At 48.2% G+C, this 23,591-nt stretch overlaps 1 protein-coding gene across 4 annotated transcripts; it reads right to left on the reverse strand.

The window, feature by feature from the left end:
- Positions 1-3,198: 3,198 nt before the first annotated feature.
- On the reverse strand, positions 3,199-15,273 carry LOC140418482 (uncharacterized). Of its 4 annotated transcripts, XM_072501959.1 has the most exons (4): positions 15,127-15,273; positions 14,533-14,590; positions 12,220-12,384; positions 3,199-8,274 (listed from the first exon to the last, which is right to left on the reverse strand). In XM_072501959.1, the coding sequence occupies exon 4, from the start codon at positions 7,929-7,931 to the stop codon at positions 7,113-7,115; it is 819 nt and encodes a 272-aa protein (XP_072358060.1). In that variant the 5' UTR covers positions 7,932-8,274; positions 12,220-12,384; positions 14,533-14,590; positions 15,127-15,273; the 3' UTR covers positions 3,199-7,112. The 4 variants fall into 4 exon arrangements, with proteins under 4 accessions (XP_072358060.1, XP_072358058.1, XP_072358061.1 ...); XM_072501957.1 differs by lacking the exon at positions 12,220-12,384 and having other exon boundaries at positions 15,127-15,267; XM_072501960.1 differs by lacking the exon at positions 15,127-15,273 and having other exon boundaries at positions 14,533-14,970.
- Positions 15,274-23,591: the final 8,318 nt, after the last annotated feature.

A 23,591-nucleotide genomic window follows, 5' to 3' on the forward strand; every position in this document is an offset into this window, starting at 1 on the left:
AGCCGCAGTGTCAGTTTCCCGTCCGGCAAGTTCCCAATATAGCATACGACCCTGCAAACCCCTGGGGCAAAACAACCAGGCATTTCAAAATAATTATTATAATTAATAAATTAATCACATTTGATACTACTGATTCAGTATTAATAAATTATACAATATAAAACAGTCAAACAGTTGATTGATCAGTAACATTTCAATCATAGTATTTCAGCTCAAATTCATCAATTGGGGTACAGTTGGAAGATAAGTTGGGGTGGATCAAGTTTTTGATTTCTTTTTGGATATGTAATGCCAAATCTTTAACTTCTTTAGAGTTATTGGGAATGAAAGTACAACATTCTGCACTTTGACATCTTCTGGATTATACACAAAAGCTTGTTAAAAGGGTTAATTTTCTTGCAGAGACAAAAAGAGGCGTATAGCTTGGAATGATGCCATTCGCATCTCCAAACTCCAATAAATAAAAAATAAATATTTGTCGCTCAAATGGACTGGGAGTAAAAGTTGGATTGTTGCCAAATTCCCGTTATCAGGTGTCCTTGAACGATCTGTTCCTTTTAATCTGAGTTGTTTTGGTTTTTGTAAAACCAGCTTCCGTTGTTTGAAGTTTTAATTTCCAGGCTAATTCTAAACATTTATTTTAAAATATCAAACACAATAACTTATTAAACAGATAGGTTTTCTGTAGATGAATTTGTCGATTCTATTAAAGAAGGCACTACTAGCAAGAGATGTTGGTTTCTTAAAATTAATAAAGCAATATTCAGAATAATGACAGTTCTCTTAAGTTGACAGTTCTTGACTATCCCTGTAGAATTCACTAGAGGCACTTATACAGAATCTTATTCGGCAACAAGCTGATTCTCCAATACCAAATGCTGATCTGAACCTATTCACCGATGGTAGTTCATCCAATGGTGAAAGGGATAGATTATCAGGGTATGCAATTGTTAGCCAACAAGGAGAAACGCTTGAAGCAGCAGCATTCGAAATTCCCTTTTCCACCCAACAGGCTGAACTTTTTGCACTTATTTGAGCTTGTGTATAAGGGAAAGATACACTGATTCCCGATATGCCTTTGGGGTCACACACGATTTTGGCCAATTATGGAAAAACAGGGGATTTCTGACGTCAGCAGGTACTCAGATATCTCATAAACAATTAATTACACAATTATTACAAGCTCTAATGCTTCCAAAACAGATTGCGGTTATAAAACGTGCAGCACATACAAATGGAAAAACTTTAATGGATGTGGGCAATAGGCAGGCGGACCATCAGGCCAAAGAGGCTTCTCGCTTAAAAGACATGGTGGTCCCCAAAATGATGAGCCAGACTAAAAACCTAGATAGTCAGTCTCCCTCTGAAAAGCCAATGCCGACCATCACTGACGTCATTTAATTACAGGAGGACGCTCCTGGCTGTGTAAAAAGACTATGGGAAGAATTGGGATGTTGTTATGATTCTGTAAACAAATTGTGGGTCACCCCGGCAGGGCAGACTTGTATGCCCGATGCATTGGCAGCCTGGGTTACCGAATGTGTTCACTTTGCAACTCATTGTGGTGCGCGAGCTACAGGTGATGTATTGCTTAAAACACGGTGGCATCCACGACTGCAAGATATAGCACAAAACATTAGCAGTCGTTGCCTAGTATGTCAGCAGTATAATCCTGGTAAAGCAATACCCTGTGAAAGGGTACCGGAAGGTCCCTTTGAGACACTCCAGATGGATTACATTGAGTTGGAAAGATGCCAATGTTATAAACATGTATTAGTTATTGTTGCTGTATTTAGCAAATGGATAGAAGCTTACCCCACTGTAGATAACAAAGCTTCCACGGTAGTAAAAGTTTTGATGTGAGAAATTGTTCCTAGATTTGGGATTCCATATCGATTAAGCTCTGATAATGGACCTCATTTTGTGGGACAGATTAACAAAGAATTCTGTGCGCAGCTGGGCATAAAACAACAGTTGCACTGTGCATATAGGCCACAAGCAGCAGGAATGGTGGAGCGCGCCAACCAGACATTGAAAACCAAACTAGCCAAATTACAGGCTGAGACAGGCGCTACCTGGCTCAAACTATTACTCATTGCCCTTTTTCAAATTCACGCTACACCCGCAGGAAAAACCCGATTAAGCCCTGCCGAGATATTGTACAGAAGGCCTTTTCACACTCCATGGGATCAGGACAAACCAAAAGATGTCAACTTTCACCACATGACCACGGAAATGGCCAATTACGTTATAGCTCTAACAAAAATTTTAAAAGGCCTCCACTCGCGGGTCCGAGCAGCCCATGGGGAGATACCCCCCTTATCCAGTACTGTCACCATTAACCCAGGCGAGTACGTTATGCTCCGGAACTGGGTTCGGAAATGATTAGAACCCCGATGGGAAGGACCACACCAGGTCCTACTCACTACTCCCACTGCTGTAAAAGTAAAAGGCAGAAATGCCTGGATCCACATCCACCATTGTAAGGTTGTGAAAATGCAATAGAGAATAACCCTCTGTTCCGAGCCCTAGGTAATAACTTCAGCATCATTCACGGGATGAAGGACAGCCTTATTATCGTATCTTTTGGAAACTGGAGGAGAGGCCAAGCGAAGAACCTGTGGCCCCAAGGGAAGGCGGACTCATCACCTGTCGAGGAGACACCTCACAGTGTACCAGTCAAGGCCCAGGAGAAGGACCTTGGAATGCGACCCCTGCGGACGGATGTTCAGCCTACGTACAACGATGCAATCGGACCATACTCATCAGTGGAGTGACTAAGGGCAACCTACCCTGTCATCAGGTCAACTGTAAATGGGACTATAGATGCAGAAACAAAAACAAAAAAAAGACTGTACCCTTGGGATGCGTTGACCAAGGGAGGGCAAGGCTGCGGGAAAAAAGGGAATTACAGGTAAACACGTATCTGTATATGTCATATGTGTACGCAAAGGATATGAATGTTTCTGGTTGCTGGGTATGTACACATATCCCGACCCATGCTAAGGGAGGGTTCCCCCTCAGACCTGTTCCCCTTAACCTGTCAGAAACTGTAGAATGGTATATTTACCAGGATGGTACTCGTCAATCCCCCAGGACTATAAGAATTGCATCTATGGTAAAACACCCAGACGGCGGGGCAGCTTCTAGTTTATCGTTTCTCCCCATATCCCCAAGATCTTGGAAAGTGGAGGGCTATCCAATGAACACCTTTGAGATGTGGTACCAACCAAGTTATAACAAATCCCACCAGCCTCCGTTTCTTACCCTCATTAATACCACCAACATGGGAAGACCACTGGGAATAATAAGTTTGGTAAGGAATGTGGTTAAAGGGATATTTGTAGGTGCTAGTCAATGCGAGCAGATTTGTGGTGGCCAACATATCCGAGGTCTATCCCGTATATACGTCTCCTCAGTTTTATGGGTGTACACTGGACGCCCATACGCAAATGGGACAGGTACCTTCAAGTACTCCCTGATGGCCCAAGGATTTGATGTGGACAAACTCACTTCATACAATGGGACGTATTTTATTTGTGGCCACAAGGCATATCCCTGGCTGCCAGAGAATTGGACGGGATCCTGTTATCTGGGGTATGTAGTCCCCTTTATACACCACCTCACCAATTTAGGCGACCATTACCAAATGATGAAGCGACAAAAGAGAGAAATAACCAAAACGCAATGATACTTTGGGATCCTGCTTCCTCATGTCGGGGTAGCTCTTGCAATAAAGGAAATAAGGAAGATAGCAAAAATCCTGGAAGAGGTAGCAAATGACACCACTGAAGCATTGACTGAGATAAATAATGAAATGGTGGCAATAAGAACCGTAGCCCGACAAAACCGAATGGCCCTCGATTACCTCCTTGCAAACAAAGGTGGGACTTGTGCCGTGATCGGTTCGGAATGTTGCACCTATATCCCCGATAGTTCGGAGAACATCACCCATCTCGTGGATCATATCCGCACAGAGGTTAAGAAACTGCATGAAATATCAAGAGATGGGTGGTTAGATTGGTTGTTTGCCGGATCATGGGGGTCTTACCTAGTGCATGGATTGATAATCCTGGTAGTTGTAATACTTGTAATAATGATGCTTAGCTTCCTGATGAAATGCTTGTGTAAAAGTGTCAGTGCAGCAGTAATTTCTCAACAGTTAATGCAGCAACATGAAGTGCGCCTTGAAGAGTTAATGGATGTGAAAGAAAGTGCAGAGGAACGTAAGAAAATGATAGAAGTACAGATAGAATGGGAGAGACTGAGACGATTGGCTATGGATTAGAAGTTATCATGAAATGATAAAAGGGGGGGAATGAGAATATGGCTCAAGCAGGCTCAAGCTATAGAATGACGTAGTCTGGCGCTAGAATCAAACTTTACGGGAAAAACAAAATGTTAGGTAAAGCTTTGTGTGAAGGAATGCCAAGACAGGCTGAGGTCACTTGTTTTTGTACCAGACAAATTGCAGTAACGGCCTTGAGAATGGTTGCGCTAGGCTGGAAGATAATAATAATTTTATTTTTAAAAAAATTATTTTTATTAAAGGTTTTCATAAAATATCAATAACAAAATGAGAAAGAGAAAAGAACCCAACAGGGTTAAGTACAAAACACAATCTAATGGAAGATAATTATAATTAAACTAAAAGCACAGATGAAATGCAAGGGGGGCTGCCTTCAGCAAGATGGAATGCGAGGGAGCTGCCCTCAGAGATGAACCAAAAACGTATAAGAACTGCTGTTAGATGTATTGACTTTGGCTTGCTATTGTAACTCTCAAGAGATACAGTGGTCTTAGCCCCGGCCGAGAAATAAAACATATGTTAAAGTAACGAGGTGTTCGACTGATCATTTCATCCGGACTGGCTACAAAAGAATCCTCACGGGCGGCATGGTGACACAGCGGTTAGCACGTTTCCTCAAGTCGCCAAGGACCTGGGTTCGATCCCAGTCTCGGGTCACTGTCCATGTGGAGTTTGCACATTCTCTGCGTGGGTCTCACCTCCACAACCCAAAGATGTGCAGGGTAGGTGGATTGGCCACGCAGAATTGCCCATTAATTGGGAAAAAATTGGGCACTTTAAATTTAAAGTAGCACAGTGGTTAGCACTGTTGATTCACAGCGCCAGGGTCCCGGGTTCGATTCCCGGCTTGGGACACTGTGTGGAGTCTGCACGTTCTCCCCGTGTCTGCGTGGGTTTCCTCTGGGTGCTCCGGTTTCCTGAAAGACATGCTGTTAGGCGAATTGGACATTCTGAATTCTCCCTCAGTGCACCCGAACAGACGCCGGGGTGTACCCATAAGACATAGGAGCAGAATTAGGCCACTCGGCCCATCAAATCTGCTCCGCCATTCAATCATGGCTGATATTTTTCTCATCCCCATTCTCCTGCCTTTTTCCCATAACCCCTGATCCCCTTATTAATCAAGAACCTATCTATCTCGGTCTTAAAAACTCAGTTAATTGGCCTCCACAGCCTTCTGCAGCAAAGGGTTTCACAGATTCACCACCCTCTGGTTCAGGAAATTCCTCCTCACCTCTGTTTTAAAGGATTGTCCCTTTAGTCTGTGATTGTGTCCTCTGCTTCTAGTTTTTCCTACAAGTGGAAACATCCTCTACACATCCACTCTATCCAGGCCTTGCAGTATCCTATAAGTTTCAAGAAGATCCCCTCTCATCCTTCTAAACTCCAACGAGTACAGACACAGAGTCCTCAACCGTTCCTCATACGACAAGCGCTTAATTTCAGAGATTATTCTTGTGAACCGCCTCTGGACCCTTTCCAAGGACAGCAGTCCTTAGATACGGGGCCCAAAACTGCTCACAATACTCCAAATGGGGTCTGACCAGAGCCATAAACAGCCTCAGAAGGACATCCCTGGTGTTGTATTCTAGCCCTCTCGACATGAATGCTAACATTGCATTTGCCTTCCTAACTGCCGACTGAACCTGCACGTTAACCTTAAGAGAATGGTGGATAAGGACTCCCAAGTCCCCTTGTGCTTCTAATTTTCTAAGCATTTCCCCATTTAGAAAATAGTCTATGCCTCCATTCCTCCTTCCAAAGTGCATAACCTCACACTTTTCCACATTGTATTCCATCTAATGGAACATTTAACATTTCTTGTTCGCCACGGTTGTATCACTTTTCCTTTTGGAATTTTGTTCCTTAATAGAACCTATATTTGTTGTATAAATGTGAAATAAAAGTCACAAAATACCCAGAGGACTACAGGCTGCTTTCCCCTTTGAGAGAGAAAGCAAGAGAGAGAGCGAGCTGACTGGTGGTGATTTAATCTGAGGGTCACCACACCTCAGGTGAGGGGTAATGCTGATAAGGCCGGGCCTTCATGGCTAACCTCAACCGGTGCGGGAGTCGAACCGCGCGGTTAGCCTCGCTCTGCATCACGAACCAGCCGTCCAGCCAACTGAGCTAACCGACCCCCTGGTAAATATGTAATAATTCCTAAAATATTAGCTGTTCCCTGTCTCCCACCAGTTTCCCAGTCCACCTCAGACAACTTGCCCTCAAACCCGGATAGTTTTCTTGTGTAAGTAACACCCAGATAAGTGAGTAACACCAAGATATTTTGTTTTTTTAATTTAGAAGACCCAATTCTTTTTTTCCAATTGAGAGGCAACTTACCGTGGCCAATTTATCTACCCTGGATTTTGGGGGCGAGATCCACTCAGACATGGGGAGAATATACAAACTCCAACAGGCAGTGACCCAGAGCCAGGATCGAACCCGGGTCCTTGGCACCATGATCCAGGTAAATTAAACAAAAAAAAAGGTAACCCATCTCCATGGCACCATGGCATGCTTTGGGAGGTTCCAAACAGAAATAGGAACTAAATATCTTCAAACTTCCAAACACCCTTTCACTCTGTGATCCTTGTGCAATGTGAAGCCAGCCAGTAACAAGGCTCAAAGAGCATCAGCCCACTGGAGGCAAAGTGGTGAGACCGGTCAGTCCAGCAGAAAGAAACCCTCCGACCATCCCCACTGACCACCTGTCAGAATGAACAAAATGCAGTCCTGGATGCAGAGCAGAAACAATAACAACAGAATCCAACCCCTGTCATCAATTGTGAAATTGTTGGTGTCACAGCAGATGCGATGAAACATGCAATCCCGTCTCACATCGAGAGGTGGACGGCGTCTCCCCAGTGCGAACTCGCTGGTGTCTCCGCAGGTTTGATACTTGACTAAATCCTTTCCCACACCGAGAGCAGATGAATGGTCTCTCCCCAGTGTGAACTCGCTGGTGTCTCCGCAGGCCGGTTACTTGAGTGAATCCCTTCCCACACTGAGAGCAGGTGAATGGCTTCTCCCCAGTGTGAACTCGCTGATGTTTCCGCAGGCGGGATAACTGACTGAATCTCTCCCCACAAAGAGAGCAGATGAACGACGTCTCCCCAGTGTGAACTCGCTGGTGTTTCCGTAGTATAGATGCTTCAGTAAATCCTTTCCCACACTGAGAGCAGGTGAACGGCCTCTCTCCGGTGTGAAATCGCTGGTGTGTCTGCAGCTGGGATCCTTGAGCAAATCCTTTTCCACACTGAGAGCAGGTGAATGGCCTCTCCCCAGTGTGAACTCGCTGGTGTCTCCGCAGGTTGGATCCTTGAGAAAATCCTTTCCCACATTGAGAGCAGGTGAATGGCCTCTCCCCAGTGTGAACTCGCTGGTGTGTCTGCAGCTGGGATCCTTTAGCAAATCCTTTCCCACATTGAGAGCAGGTGAATGGCCTCTCCCCAGTGTGAACTCGCTGATGTGTCTGTAGTTTGGATACTCGAGTAAATCCTTTCTCACATTGAGAGCAGGTGAATGGCCTCTCCCCAGTGTGACTGCATCGATGAATCTCCAGCTGAGATGGGGCTCTGAATCCCTTCCCACAGTCCCCACATTTCCTCCGTTTCTCCATGTTTTGGGTCTCCTTGTGACTCTCCAGGTTGGACAATCAGTTCAGAACAGGGTATGGTCTCTGCCCACTGTGAATGTTGTGATGTTTATTCAGGCTGTGTAACTGGTTAAAGCTCTTTCCACAGTCAGTTGAGTGGAACACTCTCACTCGGGTGTGTGTTGTGTGGATCTTGGTGCTTTTCCAGTCACACTGATGTTTGAAATCTTTAGCTGGCAGTTCGGGCAAACGTTTCTCCTTCTAGATTCAAAGGCCGGTGATATTCAGGTTAAAGGGAATCGAGTGACTGTCAGATCGAGACGTAACATTTGAGATTTCTGTCTGTAATTCCTCCTCGTCTAATATCCTGTAAAAACAATTTACAAAATTCATCACTGTCAGTACAGGACAGAAATTCTGAACACACAATTCTAATTTCTGTGTCACATTTTTTCCTCTCTCTTATTCCCTGAAAGCTGTAAATCTCCATCCCACACACTCCCTCCATTCTCACTCTGCTGTATCTAACATTCACCCTCCCTATTCTCTGAAGGTGCTGATTCAGGCTTATTGACAGACCCAAGCTCACAGATTCCTGTCCAGGAGATCACAACAAATATGAGCTGCAGTCGGCCATTCGGCCCATCGAGCCTGAACCATTCAATGGGATCATTGGCTGATCTACCACAGCACCGTTTTCCCACACTATCCCCCATATCCCTCGACATCTTCAATATCGACAGGAGGACACAGAGAACCAAGTGGAGTGGCATAACAACAACAATCTCTCCCTCAATGTCAGCAAAACTAAAGAGCTGGTCATTGACTTCAGGAAGCAAAGTATCATACACATCTCTGTCTGCATCAATTGTGTCGAGGTGGAGATGGTTGACAGCTTCAAATTCCTAGGTGTGCACATCACCAACAATCTGTCCTGGACCACCCATGCCGACTCTACGACCAAGAAAGCACAACAGTGGCTATACTTTCTCAGGAAACTAAGGAAATTCAGCATGTTCACATTGACTCTTACCAACTTTTACAGATGCACCACAGAAAGCATCCCATCTGGCTGCATCACAGCCTGGTATGGCAACTGCTTGGTCCAAGATAGTAAGAAACTTCAGAGAATCGTGAACACAGCCCAGTCCATCACACAAACCTGCCTCCCATCCACTGACTCCGTCTACACCTCCCTCTGCCTTGGGAAAGTGGGCAGCATAATCAAAGAGCCCTCCCATCCGGGTTACTCACTCTTCCAACTTCTCCCATCAGAGAAAAGTCTGAGAACACGCACTAACAGGTTCAACAACAGTTTCTTCCCCGCTGTTACCAGACTCCTGAATGATCCTCTTATGGACTGAACTGGTCTCTTCACACATCTTCTCTACTGAGTAGTAATGCACTCTGTATGCTCACTCCTTGCCTGTGCATTTATGTAGGTCATGTGGGTTTATTTCATGTATGGAACGATCTTTATGGACTGTCCGCAGAACAATGCTTTTCACTGTACCTCGGCACACGTGACAATAAACAAAACCAATCAATCAATAATCTCTCACCGTAACCTAACCCCCGTAGTCCAGGTATCGTGGCGTATCGTTTTAGTAAACGTATATTGCACTCCCTCCAAGGCCACAATATCCTCCCGAAGGTGTGGTGCCCAGAATGGCTCACAGTTCTCCAAGTGGGGTCTTACCAGGGTTTTGTATAACTGCAGCATAACCTCTGTGACTTCATACTCCAATCCTCTGGATATAAATGCTAGCATTCCTTTTTGAAGATTTCTGCACTTCGGGGCATTTTAAGGATCTGTGCACCTTCGCCATCCACTGTACTTAACCTCTTTCCATTTAGAAAGTCCTCTGTTCTATTTTTTTTGGGTTCAAAACGGATAACCTCACACTTGATTACATTGAATTCCATCTGTCACAAACTTGCCCATTCACCTGGTCTGTCAATATCTCCTTGCAATTTTATGCCATCGTCTGAGCTGCCTACAATGCCACCTAACATTGTATCAACAGCAACAGTGAAGAGGCCTTTCGCCCATCAAGTCTGCATGAGTCAGATTACAAGAGGGAGATAGAGAACCTAGTGGAGTGGTGCAGCGATAACTATCTATCCCTCAATGCCAGCAAAACTAAAGAGCAGGTCATTGACTTCAGGAAGCAAAGAACTGTACACACCCCTGTCAGCATCAATGGGGCCGAGTTGGAGATGGTTAGCAGTTTCAAATTCCTAGGGGTACACATCTCCAGAAATCTTTCCTGGTCCACCCACGTCGACGCTGCCACCAAGAAAGCACAACAGCGCCTATACTTCCTCAGGAAACTAAGGAAATTCGGCATGTCCACATTAACTCATATCAACTTTTACAGATCCTATCATCACAGCCTGGTATGACAACTTTTCGGCCCAAGACCGTAAGAAACTTCAGAGAGTCGTGAACACAGCCCAGCCCATCACACAAACCTGCCTCCCATCCATTGACCCCATCTACACCTCCCGCTGCCTGGGGAAAGTGGGCAGCATAATCAAAGACCCCTGCCACCCGGCTTACTCACTCTTCCAACTTCTTCCATCGGGCAGGAGATACAAAAGTCTGAGAACACGCATGAACAGACTCAAAAACAGCTTCTTCCCCGCTGTTACCAGACTCCTAAATGACCCTCTTATGGACTGACCTGATTAACACTACACCCCTGTATGCTTCACCCGATGCCGGTGTTTACGTAGTTACATTGTGTACCTTGTGTTGCCCTATTATGTATTTTCTTTTATTTCCTATTCTTTTCATGTATTTAATGATCTGTTGAGCTGCTCGCAGAAAAATACTTTTCACTGTACCTCGGTACACGTGACAATAAACAAAATCCAAATCCAATCCAACACTGACACACGAAAAACACCTGACCTACCTACCTAACCCCATTTGCCAGCAGTTGATCCATAGCCTTGAATGTTATGACGTGCCAGTCTTCGTCCAGGTACTTTTTAAAGAATGTGAGGCAACCCGCCTCTACCACCCTCCCAGGCAGTGCATTCCAGATTGTCACCACCCTCTGGGTGAAAAGAGTTTTCCTCAAACCCCCCCTAAACCCCCTGCCCCTCACCATGAACTTGTGTCCCCTTGTGACTGACCCTTCAACTGAGGGTAACAGCTGCTGCCTACCCACCCTGTCCATGGCCCTCATAATCTTGTACACCTCGATCAGCAATCACATCCTTCCTGTAATGTGGCGACCAGAACTGCACACAGTACTCCAGCTAATAATAATAATGATAATCTATATTAGTGTCACAAGTAGGCTTACATTAACACTGCAATGAAGTTACTGTGAAAATCTCCTCGTTGCCACAGTCTGGCCCCTGTTCGGGTACACAGAGGGAGAATTCAGAATGTCCAATTCACCTAACAAGCCGTTCTCCATTTAGAAAATAGTCTGCCTCGATTCTTCCTTCCAAAGTGCATAACCTCACACTTTCCATATTCTATTACATCTGCCACTTCTTTGCTCACTCTCCTAACCTGTCCAAGTCCTTCTACAGCCTCTCCGCTTCCTCAACACTACCTGTTCCTCTACACATCTTTCTATCATCTGCAAGCTTAGCAACAGTGCCCTCTGTACCTTCTTCCAGATCGTTAATGTATTGAATAGTTGTGGTCCAGCACTGACCCCTGTGGAACACCAATATTCACCAGGCTGCCATCCTGAAATAGACCCCTTTATCCCCACTCTCCGCCTGTCAACTAATTCTCTTAACCATTCAAGTACCTTGCCCCTAACACCATGGGCTCTTATCTTTATTTTGCAGCCTGTTGTACAGCACCTTGTCAAAGGCCTTCTGGAAACCCAAATGGATCATATCCACTGGCTCTCCATTGTCTAACTTACTTTTTACCTCCTCAAAGAATTCTAACAGATTTGTCAGGCATGACCTCCCCTTGATGAAGCCGTGCTGACTCCGTCCTATTTCACAATGCACTTCCAAGAACTCCGGAATATCATCCTCAACAATGGACTCTAAATCTTATCAACAATCAAAGTCAGACTAACTTGCCAAAAATGTCTCATCTGCTACCTCTTGCCTTTCTTAAACTGGGGTGTGACATTCATCACTTCCCTGTACCCCGGGAGTCCCTTGACTCCAGTGATCCCTGAAGGATCACCACCAATGGCCCCACAACCACCGCAGTTATGTCCTTCGGAACCCTGGGGTGTAGTCCACCCGGACTGGGTGTTTTATCCACCTTCAGACCTTTCAGCTTCCCCAGCACTTTCTCCTTAGTGATGGCCACTACACTCACCTCTGCCCCCGACTTTCTTTCCTCCACTCCCAGTTTTCTCATCCCTCTCCTCTGTTGGACCGCCCTCCTTGCCCCTGGATTTGGAGCATCTTGTGAAGGCACTGCTGGAAGTACTGCTCCAGTGCTTTTGAGGTGCCTGCTCTAGGTTTTCCAAGTTTCTGAAGCCTTTAGAGGGTAGAAAGAATGAGGGATAGCCAAGAGCTCATGGAAAATAATGGCATGCATGGTTTCACCAGCGCTGCCAATACAATTGATGACCTAAGCAGTCAATGGCCCATCCCACTGAGAGCAAAGTGTGGAGGGGAACTCATCAAGGACAGAGAGTCAGTCAGTGCTCACTGGAGGGAACATTCTGAAGATTCCCTCGACCGAGACTCTGTCTTTGGCTTCAACGTCCTCAAATCCATTCCACAGTATCCTCTCCGGCTCAGTCCCCGTGGTACCCCGATCTGGAGCGGAGTGAAAAAGCCATTCAACAGCTGAAAAACAACACGGCCTCTGGAGCAGAATGAATCGCTGCTGAAATTCTGAAGCATGGCGGGGTTACACTCCTGGCATAGCTACACAATCTCATATTCCTCACCTGGGAAGATGAATGCATGCCAGGGATCTCAGAGACACTGTGACTATATTCAAGAGAGACAAGTCTGATTGTGGTAATTACACAGGCGACTCCCTGCTGTCTGCCACAGAGATCACTGCCAGGATCCTCCTCAATGATCTCCTCTTCGTGGCCAAAGAGCTCCTTCCAGAGTCACAGTTTGGTGCCTCATGAAGGGAGAAAACCTAAGACATGATCTACACTACTTGACAAACCCAAGGAAAACACAAGGAACAGCACCAATCGCAGTTCTTGGTCTTTTCTGACCTCACAAACACACTTTACACCGTCAAAGTGATGTTTTATTCAGTATGTTCTTCAAATTTGGCTGTCCTCAGAAATTGGCCACCATCCAGTTCTGGTCGCCTCATTTTAGGAAGGATGTGGAAGCTTTGGAAAAGGTGCAAAGGAGATTTACCAGGATGTTGCCTGGAATGGAGAGTAGGTCTTACGAGGAAAGGTTGAGGGTGCTAGGCCTTTTCTCATTAGAACGGAGAAGGATGAGTGGCGACTTGATAGAGGTTTATAAGATGATCAGGGGAATAGATAGAGTACAGTCAGAGACTTTTTCCCCGGGTGGAAAAAACCATTACAAGGGGACATAAATTTAGGTGAATGGTGGAAGATATAGGGGAGATGTCAGAGGTAGGTTCTTTACCCAGAGAGTAGCGGGGGCATGGAATGCACTGCCTGTGGAAGTAGTCGAGTCGGAAACATTAGGGACCTTCAAGTAGCTATTGGATAGGTACATGGATTACGGTAAAATTATATAGTGTAGATTTATTTGTTCTTAAGGGCAACACGGTAGCATTGTGGATAGCATAATTGCTTCACAGCTCCAGGGTCCCAGGTTCGATTCCGGCTTGGGTTACTGTCTGTGTGGAGTCTGCACATTCTCCCCGTGTCTGCGTGGGTTTCCTCCGGGTGCTCCGGTTTCCTCCCACAGTCCAAAGATGTGCAGGTTAGGTGGATTGGCCAAGCTAAATTGCCCTTAGTGTTGGGTGGAGGTGTTGACTATGGGTAGGGTGCTCTTTCCAAGAGCCGATGCAGACTCAATGGGCCGAATGGCCTCCTTCTGCACTGTAAATTCAATGATAATCTATGATTAATCTAGGACAAAGGTTCGGCACAACATCGTGGGCCGAAGGGCCTGTTCTGTGCCGTATTTTTCTATGTTCTATCCTCCGCCTGCACAATGATGACACACAAGCCATGATTCTCATCAATGGACACACCCCAGACACTATCTCAGCGAAGACTGGGATCAGACAGGGCTGTGTCACTGCATGAACCCTTTTCCCCATCACGGTAACACAGTTGTTAGCACTGTTGCTTCACAGCACCAGGGACCTGGGTTCGATTCCCACTTAGGTCACTGTGCAGAGTCTGCACGTTCTCCCACAAGTCCCAAAAGACGTGAGGTGAATTGTAAGTTGAACTGGACATTCTGAATTTTCCCCCAATTTACCAAACAGGCGCCGGAGTGTGGCAACTAGGGGATTTTCACAGTAACTTCATTGCAGTGTTAATATAAGCCTACTTGTGACAATAAAGGTTGTTATTGTTATTATGGTGTTCATTAATTCCAACGTTGTTGTGAGAAATTAAATTCTGAATAAAAATCAAGTGATATCAATTTGTGTTAATCATAGTTAATCACTGCAGTGTTAAAGTAAGCCTACTCATGACACAAATAAAAATTATGATCTCACCTCCGGCAAATTACCAGCGGGTGTGGAGATAATCGACAGGACAGGAAACCGACACCACCTTCAAAACAAAACCAGAATCAGTTCAACCTCAGACATTAAGCTCAGTTTGCAAATGTCTGATCTGTTAAATTCATCCATCTCCCTTAATTCTATAACCATTAATACTCTCATCTCACAAACTTCTATGAATCTCAGTTTTTATAGTTTCTATTGACAGAATCTGAACAGAATTCCAGATTTCACTATATTTTCTGTGAAGTGATTTCTGACTTTGCTCCTGAACAGCCCAGTCTCAGTTAAACAAATAAATATCACTGATTTGGACATTTAAATGGTGACAATTGCTTTACTCTTAACTGGTTATGTAACAGTATTTCAAAAACATAATAATTTGAGTAAAACACTGCAGAAGCTGGAAATGTGAAGTGAAAACAGAAAGTTGTGGAAATCCTCAGCACGTTTCGCAGCTTCTGTGAAGAGAGAGAAAGAGAGTTAATATTTCCAATGCAATCTGATTCTTCTTCAGAACTGAGTGTTTGCAGCATTGTGGGTTCATTTGCCAAACATACTGAATGTGAACTTTGTGGTTCTTACAGATATCTGGCTGTAAATCTGATTTCAGACTTTCCTCTGAACACTTTTCAACCTCAGCTCCAGCTCATTGTCCTTCACTAAAGACCCGGATAGAGAATCGCCGCCACAAAATGGCGGCGGCCGCCGGGTGATGTCACCGGAGCGGAAACCCGCCCACTGCCTCTTCCCGTACTAAGATGGCCGCCTTAGCGCTCTGCTCCAAGAACAAAAGACTCGACTTCCATTCCCAAGATGGAGGCGGTTGCCCCGGGGTCTGTCATCGGGGAGGAAGCCCCGCCCACTCCCTCTTCCCTAACCAAGATGGCTGTCCCAGCGCTCCACGCCAGGAACAAAAAACCCGACTTCCATTCTCAAGGTGGTGGTGGTCGCCGGTTGCCCCGGGACTGTCACAGGGGAGGAAGTCCCGCCCACTCCTTCTTCCCATCCTAAAATGGCCGCCCCAGCGATCCGTTCCAAGAACAAAAGACCCTACTTCCTTTCCCACGATGGCGGCCAGCTGCTGGGTAAATCCAGACCCGGATTACCTTCTTCTTATTGGTCGTGACCCGCCGTCAATCACTCCCCAGCCATTGTTAGCTGGAGCATGCGCAGTGCAGGTTGAAGCTGGACTCAGGCGGGTGAGTGGAGGCCCCAATCCCCCAATAAGACCCATTGATTTTATTGTCAGACTGCAGACAGGAGCTGGAGAACTGAACCCAGGCAGAGGAGAGGGGGGAAGAAAACTGGGAGTGGAGGAAATAAATGGTGCAGATGGTGAGATGGGTTTGGATTTCAGCCCAGGGAGGAGGGAGAGTGTGTGGGACGGGGATTTACAGCTTTGGGGGAACAAGAGAGGGAAAAATGTTCCAGAGGAATTAGAATTGTCTGTTCAGAATTTCTATCCTGGACTGACAGTGATGACTTTTGTAAACTCCTTTTACAGGATATTAGAAGCGGAAGATTGGCTGACAGAAAACTCAAACCAAACATCAAGATCTGACAGAGTCACTCAATTCTTTAGAACCTGAATATCACAGTCTTTGAATGTGGAAGGAGTAATGTTTGTCTGTTCAGTTTGTTGGAAAAGATTTCAAACATCAGTGTGATTGGAAAAGCACAGAGACCCACACAGACAGTGAGTGTTCCAGTGAATTGACTGGAAAGAGTTTTAACCAAATACATAGACAGAAAAACCATCACACCATTCACAGTGGGGAGAAACCGTCCATGTGTTCTTGTGTGGACGAGAGTTCAACTTGGCATTCAACCTGGAGAGACACAAGGACACCGGCACCATGGAGAAACCGTGGAAATGTGGGGCCTGTTGGAAGGGATTCAGCTACCCTTCTGAACTGGAAATGCATCGACGCAGTCACACTGGGGAGAGGCCATTCACCTGCTCCACCTGTGGGAAGGGATTCACTCAGACATCCAGCCTGCTGACACACCAGTATGTTCACACTGATCAGACACCTTTCAAATGTTCTGACTGTGAGAAGAAATTTAAAAGTAAAAAGTATCTGTTGAGACACCAACTCATTCACAGTGAGGAGAAGCCATTCACCTGCTCCTTGTGTGGAAAGGGATTCACTGCTACATCTAACCTGCAGAAACATCAGCGAGTTCACACCGACAAAAGACCTTTTAAATGTCCAGACTGTAGGAAGTGCTTTAAAACTTCCGGGGAAGTGACCTGTCATCAACGTGTTCACACTGACGAGAGACCATTCAGATGCTCTCACTGCGGGACTGGCTTCAGGCGATCATCTGAACTTGCTGTACATCAGCGAATTCACACTGGGGAGAGACCGTTTACCTGCTCTGTGTGTGGGAAGGGATTCATTCAGTCTTATCACCTACTGAAACACCAACAAATTCACTCTGATATAAAACCTTTTAAATGTTTTGACTGTGAGCAGAGCTTTCGAAGCAGCAATGGCCTAGTGATGCATCAGCGAATTCACACTGGGGAGAGACCATTCACCTGCTCTGTGTGTGGGAAGGGATTCACTCAGTCATACAACCTGCTGAAACACCAACAAATTCACTCTGATATAAAACCTTTTAAATGTTTTGCATGTGAGCAGAGCTTTCGAAGCAGCAATGAGCTGATGATACACCACAAATTCACACTGGAGAGAGATCGTTCACCTGCCCCGAGTGCGGGAATGGATTCACTGACTGACAACTTATGCTGAGACACCAGCGACTTCATGAGTGTCTCCAGGGATTGGATTCCGCTGTTTTCGCTGCTGTCAATCAGATCCAGAACTGAATGTGTGGGTTAACCCTGAGGTGTGTAAGAAACATGCCCCAGTCACTCTCTTCCATGGTTCAGAGCTCCGAGATACAGACAAAAGGCTCCTTTACAACTGTGTTTAGAGTCAACAAGATTAATTCCCGTACCAGCCTCCCCGAAGAGGCGCCAGAATGTGGCGACTAGGGGCTTTTCACAGTAACTTCATTGAAGCCTACTTGTGTCAATAAGCGATTTTCATTTAATGTTGTGATGAATGCTGGAACCTGCAAGATTTTAGTCCAGGAGTCAAGAGTTTACCCAAAAAGGGGATCCAAGCCATTGGTAATTTTAAGGCAATTTATGAAAAAGCGACAGTTTAGATTTGGTACACCAGCTAAATCGGCAGGAAATACATGTGACCCACAACGTGAGAATGGTTTACTGGTCCCGGATCAGGGAGATGCTGATCTCCGGGGCTGGAGGTGACAGTCTCCTCGGAATGGTTTACTGGTCCCGGATCAGACACTCGGACAGATGGAGCTGATCTCTGTGGCTGGAGGTGACAGTCTCCTCGGAATAGTTTACTGATCCCGGATCAGACACTCGGACAGATGAAGCTGATCTCCGGGGCTGGAGGTGACAGTCTCCTTGGAATTGTTTACTGATCCCGGATCAGACACTCGGACAGGTGAAGCCGATCTGCGGGGCGGAGGTGACAGTCTCCTCGGAATGGTTTACTGATCCCGGATCAGACACTCGGACAGATGGAGCTGGAGGTGACAGTCTCCTCGGAATGGTTTACTGATCCCGGATCAGACACTCGGACAGATGGAGCTGGAGGTGACAGTCTCCTCGGAATGGTTTACTGATCCCGGATCAGACACTCGGACAGAGGGAGCCGATCTCCCGGCCTGGAGGTGACAGTCTCCTCGGAATAGTTTACTGATCCCGGATCAGACACTCGGACAGATGGAGCTGATCTCTGGGGCTGGAGGTGACAGTCTCCTCGGAATGGTTTACTGATCCCGGATCAGACACTCGGACAGATGGAGCTGATCTCTGGGGCTGGAGGTGACGGTCTCCTCGGAATGGTTTACTGATCCCAGATCAGACACTCGGACAGATGGAGCTGGAGGTGACAGCCTCCTCAGAATGCTTTACTGATCCCGGATCAGACACTCGGACAGATGGAGCTGATCTCCGGGGCTGGAGGTGACAGTCTCCTCGGAATGGTTTACTGGTCCTGGATCAGACACTCGGACAGATGGAGCCGATCTCCGGGGCTGGAGGTGACAGTCTCCTTGGAATTGTTTACTGATCCCGGATCAGACACTCGGACAGATGGAGCCGATCTCCGGGGCTGGAGGTGACAGTCTCCTTGGAATTGTTTACTGATCCCGGATCAGACACTCGGACAGATGGAGCCGATCTCCGGGGCTGGAGGTGACAGTCTCCTTGGAATTGTTTACTGATCCCGGATCAGACACTCGGACAGATGGAGCTGATCTCCGGGGCTGGAGGTGACAGTCTCCTCGGAATGGTTTACTTATCCCGGATCAGATATTCGGACAGATGGAGCTGATCTCGAGCCAGAGGTGACAGTCTCCTCAGAATGGTTTACTGATCCCGGATCAGACACTCGGACAGATGGAGCTGGAGGTGACAGTCTCCTCGGAATGCTTTACTGATCCCGGATCAGACACTCGGACAGAGGGAGCCGATCTCCGGGGCTGGAGGTGACAGTCTCCTCGGAATAGTTTACTGATCCCGGATCAGACACTCGGACAGATGGAGCTGATCTCCGTGGCTGGAGGTGACGTTCTCCTCGGAATAGTTTACTGATCCCGGATCAGACACTCGGACAGATGGAGCTGACCTCCGGGTCTGGAGGTGACAATCTCCTCGGAATGGTTTACTGATCCCGGATCAGACACTCGGACAGATGGAGCTGATCTCCGGGGCTGGAGGTGACAGTCTCCTCGGAATAGTTTACTGATCCCGGGTCAGACACTCGGACAGATGGAGCTGGTCTCCGGGGCTGGAGGTGACAGTCTCCTCGGAATAGTTTACTGATCCCGGGTCAGACACTGGGACAGATGGAGCTGGTCTCCGGGGCTGGAGGTGACAGTCTCCTCGGAATGGTTTACTTATCCCGGATCAGATATTCGGACAGATGGAGCTGATCTCGAGCCAGAGGTGACAGTCTCCTCAGAATGGTTTACTGATCCCGGATCAGACACTCGGACAGATGGAGCTGGAGGTGACAGTCTCCTCGGAATGCTTTACTGATCCCGGATCAGACACTCGGACAGAGGGAGCCGATCTCCGGGGCTGGAGGTGACAGTCTCCTCGGAATAGTTTACTGATCCCGGATCAGACACTCGGACAGATGGAGCTGATCTCCGTGGCTGGAGGTGACGTTCTCCTCGGAATAGTTTACTGATCCCGGATCAGACACTCGGACAGATGGAGCTGACCTCCGGGTCTGGAGGTGACAATCTCCTCGGAATGGTTTACTGATCCCGGATCAGACACTCGGACAGATGGAGCTGATCTCCGGGGCTGGAGGTGACAGTCTCCTCGGAATAGTTTACTGATCCCGGGTCAGACACTCGGACAGATGGAGCTGGTCTCCGGGGCTGGAGGTGACAGTCTCCTCGGAATAGTTTACTGATCCCGGGTCAGACACTGGGACAGATGGAGCTGGTCTCCGGGGCTGGAGGTGACAGTCTCCTCGGAATGGTTTACTGATCCCGGATCAGACACTCGGACAGAGGGAGCCGATCTCCCGGCCTGGAGGTGACAGTCTCCTCGGAATAGTTTACTGATCCCGGATCAGACACTCGGACAGATGGAGCTGATCTCCGGGGCTGGAGGTGACAGTCTCCTCGGAATGGTTTACTGATCCCAGATCAGACACTCGGACAGATGGAGCTGGAGGTGACAGTCTCCTCAGAATGCTTTACTGATCCCGGATCAGACACTCGGACAGATGGAGCTGATCTCCGGGGCTGGAGGTGACAGTCTCCTCGGAATGGTTTACTGGTCCTGGATCAGACACTCGGACAGATGGAGCCGATCTCCGGGGCTGGAGGTGACAGTCTCCTTGGAATTGTTTACTGATCCCGGATCAGACACTCGGACAGATGGAGCCGATCTCCGGGGCTGGAGGTGACAGTCTCCTTGGAATTGTTTACTGATCCCGGATCAGACACTCGGACAGATGGAGCTGATCTCCGGGGCTGGAGGTGACAGTCTCCTCGGAATGGTTTACTTATCCCGGATCAGACACTCGGACAGATGGAGCTGATCTCCAGCCAGAGGTGACAGTCTCCTCAGAATGGTTTACTGATCCCGGATCAGACACTCGGACAGATGGAGCTGGAGGTGACAGTCTCCTCGGAATGCTTTACTGATCCCGGATCAGACACTCGGACAGAGGGAGCCGATCTCCGGGGCTGGAGGTGACAGTCTCCTCGGAATAGTTTACTGATCCCGGATCAGACACTCGGACAGATGGAGCTGATCTCCGTGGCTGGAGGTGACGTTCTCCTCGGAATAGTTTACTGATCCCGGATCAGACACTCGGACAGATGGAGCTGACCTCCGGGTCTGGAGGTGACAATCTCCTCGGAATGGTTTACTGATCCCGGATCAGACACTCGGACAGATGGAGCTGATCTCCGGGGCTGGAGGTGACAGTCTCCTCGGAATAGTTTACTGATCCCTGGTCAGACACTCGGACAGATGGAGCTGGTCTCCGGGGCTGGAGGTGACAGTCTCCTCGGAATAGTTTACTGATCCCGGGTCAGACACTGGGACAGATGGAGCTGGTCTCCGGGGCTGGAGGTGACAGTCTCCTCGGAATGGTTTACTGATCCCGGATCAGACACTCGGACAGATGGAGCTGATCTCCGGGGCTGGAGGTGACAGTCTCCTCAGAATGGTTTACTGATCCCGGATCAGACACTCGGACAGATGGAGCTGATCTCCGGGGCTGGAGGTGACAATCTCCTCGGAATGGTTTACTGATCCCGGATCAGACACTGGGACAGATGGAGCTGGAGGTGACAGTCTCCTCGGAATAGTTTACTGATCCCGGGTCAGACACTCGGACAGATGGAGCTGGTCTCCGGGGCTGGAGGTGACAGTCTCCTCGGAATAGTTTACTGATCCCGGGTCAGACACTGGGACAGATGGAGCTGGTCTCCGGGGCTGGAGGTGACAGTCTCCTCGGAATGGTTTATTGATCCCGGGTCAGACACTGGGACAGATGGAGCTGATCTCCGAGGCTGGAGGTGACAATCTCCTCGGAATGGTTTACTGATCCCGGATCAGACACTGGGACAGATGGAGCTGATCTCCGGGGCTGGAGGTGACAGTCTCCTCGGAATGGTTTACTGATCCCGGGTCAGACACTCGGACAGATGGAGCTGATCTCCGAGGCTGGAGGTGACAATCTCCTCGGAATGGTTTACTGATCCCGGATCAGACACTGGGACAGATGGAGCTGATCTCCGGGTCTGGAGGTGACAATCTCCTCGGAATGGTTTACTGATCCCAGATCAGACACTCGGACAGATGGAGCTGGAGGTGACAGTCTCCTCGGAATGGTTTACTGGTCCTGGATCAGACACTCGGACAGATGGAGCCGATCTCCGGGGCTGGAGGTGACAGTCTCCTTGGAATTGTTTACTGATCCCGGATCAGACACTCGGACAGATGGAGCTGATCTCCGGGGCTGGAGGTGACAGTCTCCTCGGAATGGTTTACTTATCCCGGATCAGACACTCGGACAGATGGAGCTGATCTCCAGCCAGAGGTGACAGTCTCCTCATAATGGTTTACTGATCCCGGATCAGACACTCGGACAGATGGAGCTGGAGGTGACAGTCTCCTCGGAATGGTTTACTGATCCCGGATCAGACACTCGGACAGATGGAGCTGATCTCCGGGGCTGGAGGTGACAGTCTCCTCGGAATGCTTTACTGATCCCGGATCAGACACTCGGACAGAGGGAGCCGATCTCCGGGGCTGGAGGTGACAGTCTCCTCGGAATAGTTTACTGATCCCGGATCAGACACTCGGACAGATGGAGCTGATCTCCGGGGCTGGAGGTGACGTTCTCCTCGGAATAGTTTACTGATCCCGGATCAGACACTCGGACAGATGGAGCTGACCTCCGGGTCTGGAGGTGACAATCTCCTCGGAATGGTTTACTGATCCCGGATCAGACACTCGGACAGATGGAGCTGATCTCCAGGCGGAGGTGACAGTCTCCTCGGAATAGTTTACTGATCCCGGGTCAGACACTCGGACAGATGGAGCTGGGTCTCCGGGGCTGGAGCTGACAGTCTCCTCGGAATAGTTTACTGATCCCGGGTCAGACACTGGGACAGATGGAGCTGGTCTCCGGGGCTGGAGGTGACAGTCTCCTCGGAATGGTTTACTGATCCCGGATCAGACACTCTGACAGATGGAGCTGATCTCCGGGGCTGGAGGTGACAGTCTCCTCGGAATGGTTTACTGATCCCGGATCAGACACTCGGACAGATGGAGCTGGTCTCCGGGGCTGGAGGTGACAGTCTCCTCGGAATAGTTTACTGATCCCGGGTCAGACACTGGGACAGATGGAGCTGATCTCCGGGGCTGGAGGGTGACAATCTCCTCGGAATGGTTTACTGATCCCGGATCAGACACTGGGACAGATGGAGCTGGAGGTGACAGTCTCCTCGGAATAGTTTACTGATCCCGGGTCAGACACTGGGACAGATGGAGCTGGTCTCCGGGGCTGGAGGTGACAGTCTCCTCGGAATGGTTTACTGATCCCGGATCAGACACTCGGACAGATGGAGCTGATCTCCGGGGCTGGATGTGAAGTTCTCCTCGGAATAGTTTACTGATCCCGGTCAGACACTGGGACAGATGGAGCTGATCTCCGAGGCTGGAGGTGACAGTCTCCTCAGAATGGTTTACTGATCCCGGATCAGACACTCGGACAGATGGAGCTGATCTCCGGGGCTGGAGGTGACGGTCTCCTCGGAATAGTTTACTGATCCCGGATCAGACACTCGGACAGATGGAGCTGATCTCCGGGGCTGGAGGTGACAATCTCCTCGGAATGGTTTACTGATCCCGGATCAGACACTCGGACAGATGGAGCTGGAGGTGACAGTCTCCTCGGAATGGTTTACTGGTCCTGGATCAGACACTCGGACAGATGGAGCCGATCTCCGGGGCTGGAGGA

This window comes from Scyliorhinus torazame, chromosome 5 (assembly GCF_047496885.1).
Source record: "Scyliorhinus torazame isolate Kashiwa2021f chromosome 5, sScyTor2.1, whole genome shotgun sequence".
NCBI classification, from domain to species: domain Eukaryota; kingdom Metazoa; phylum Chordata; class Chondrichthyes; order Carcharhiniformes; family Scyliorhinidae; genus Scyliorhinus; species Scyliorhinus torazame.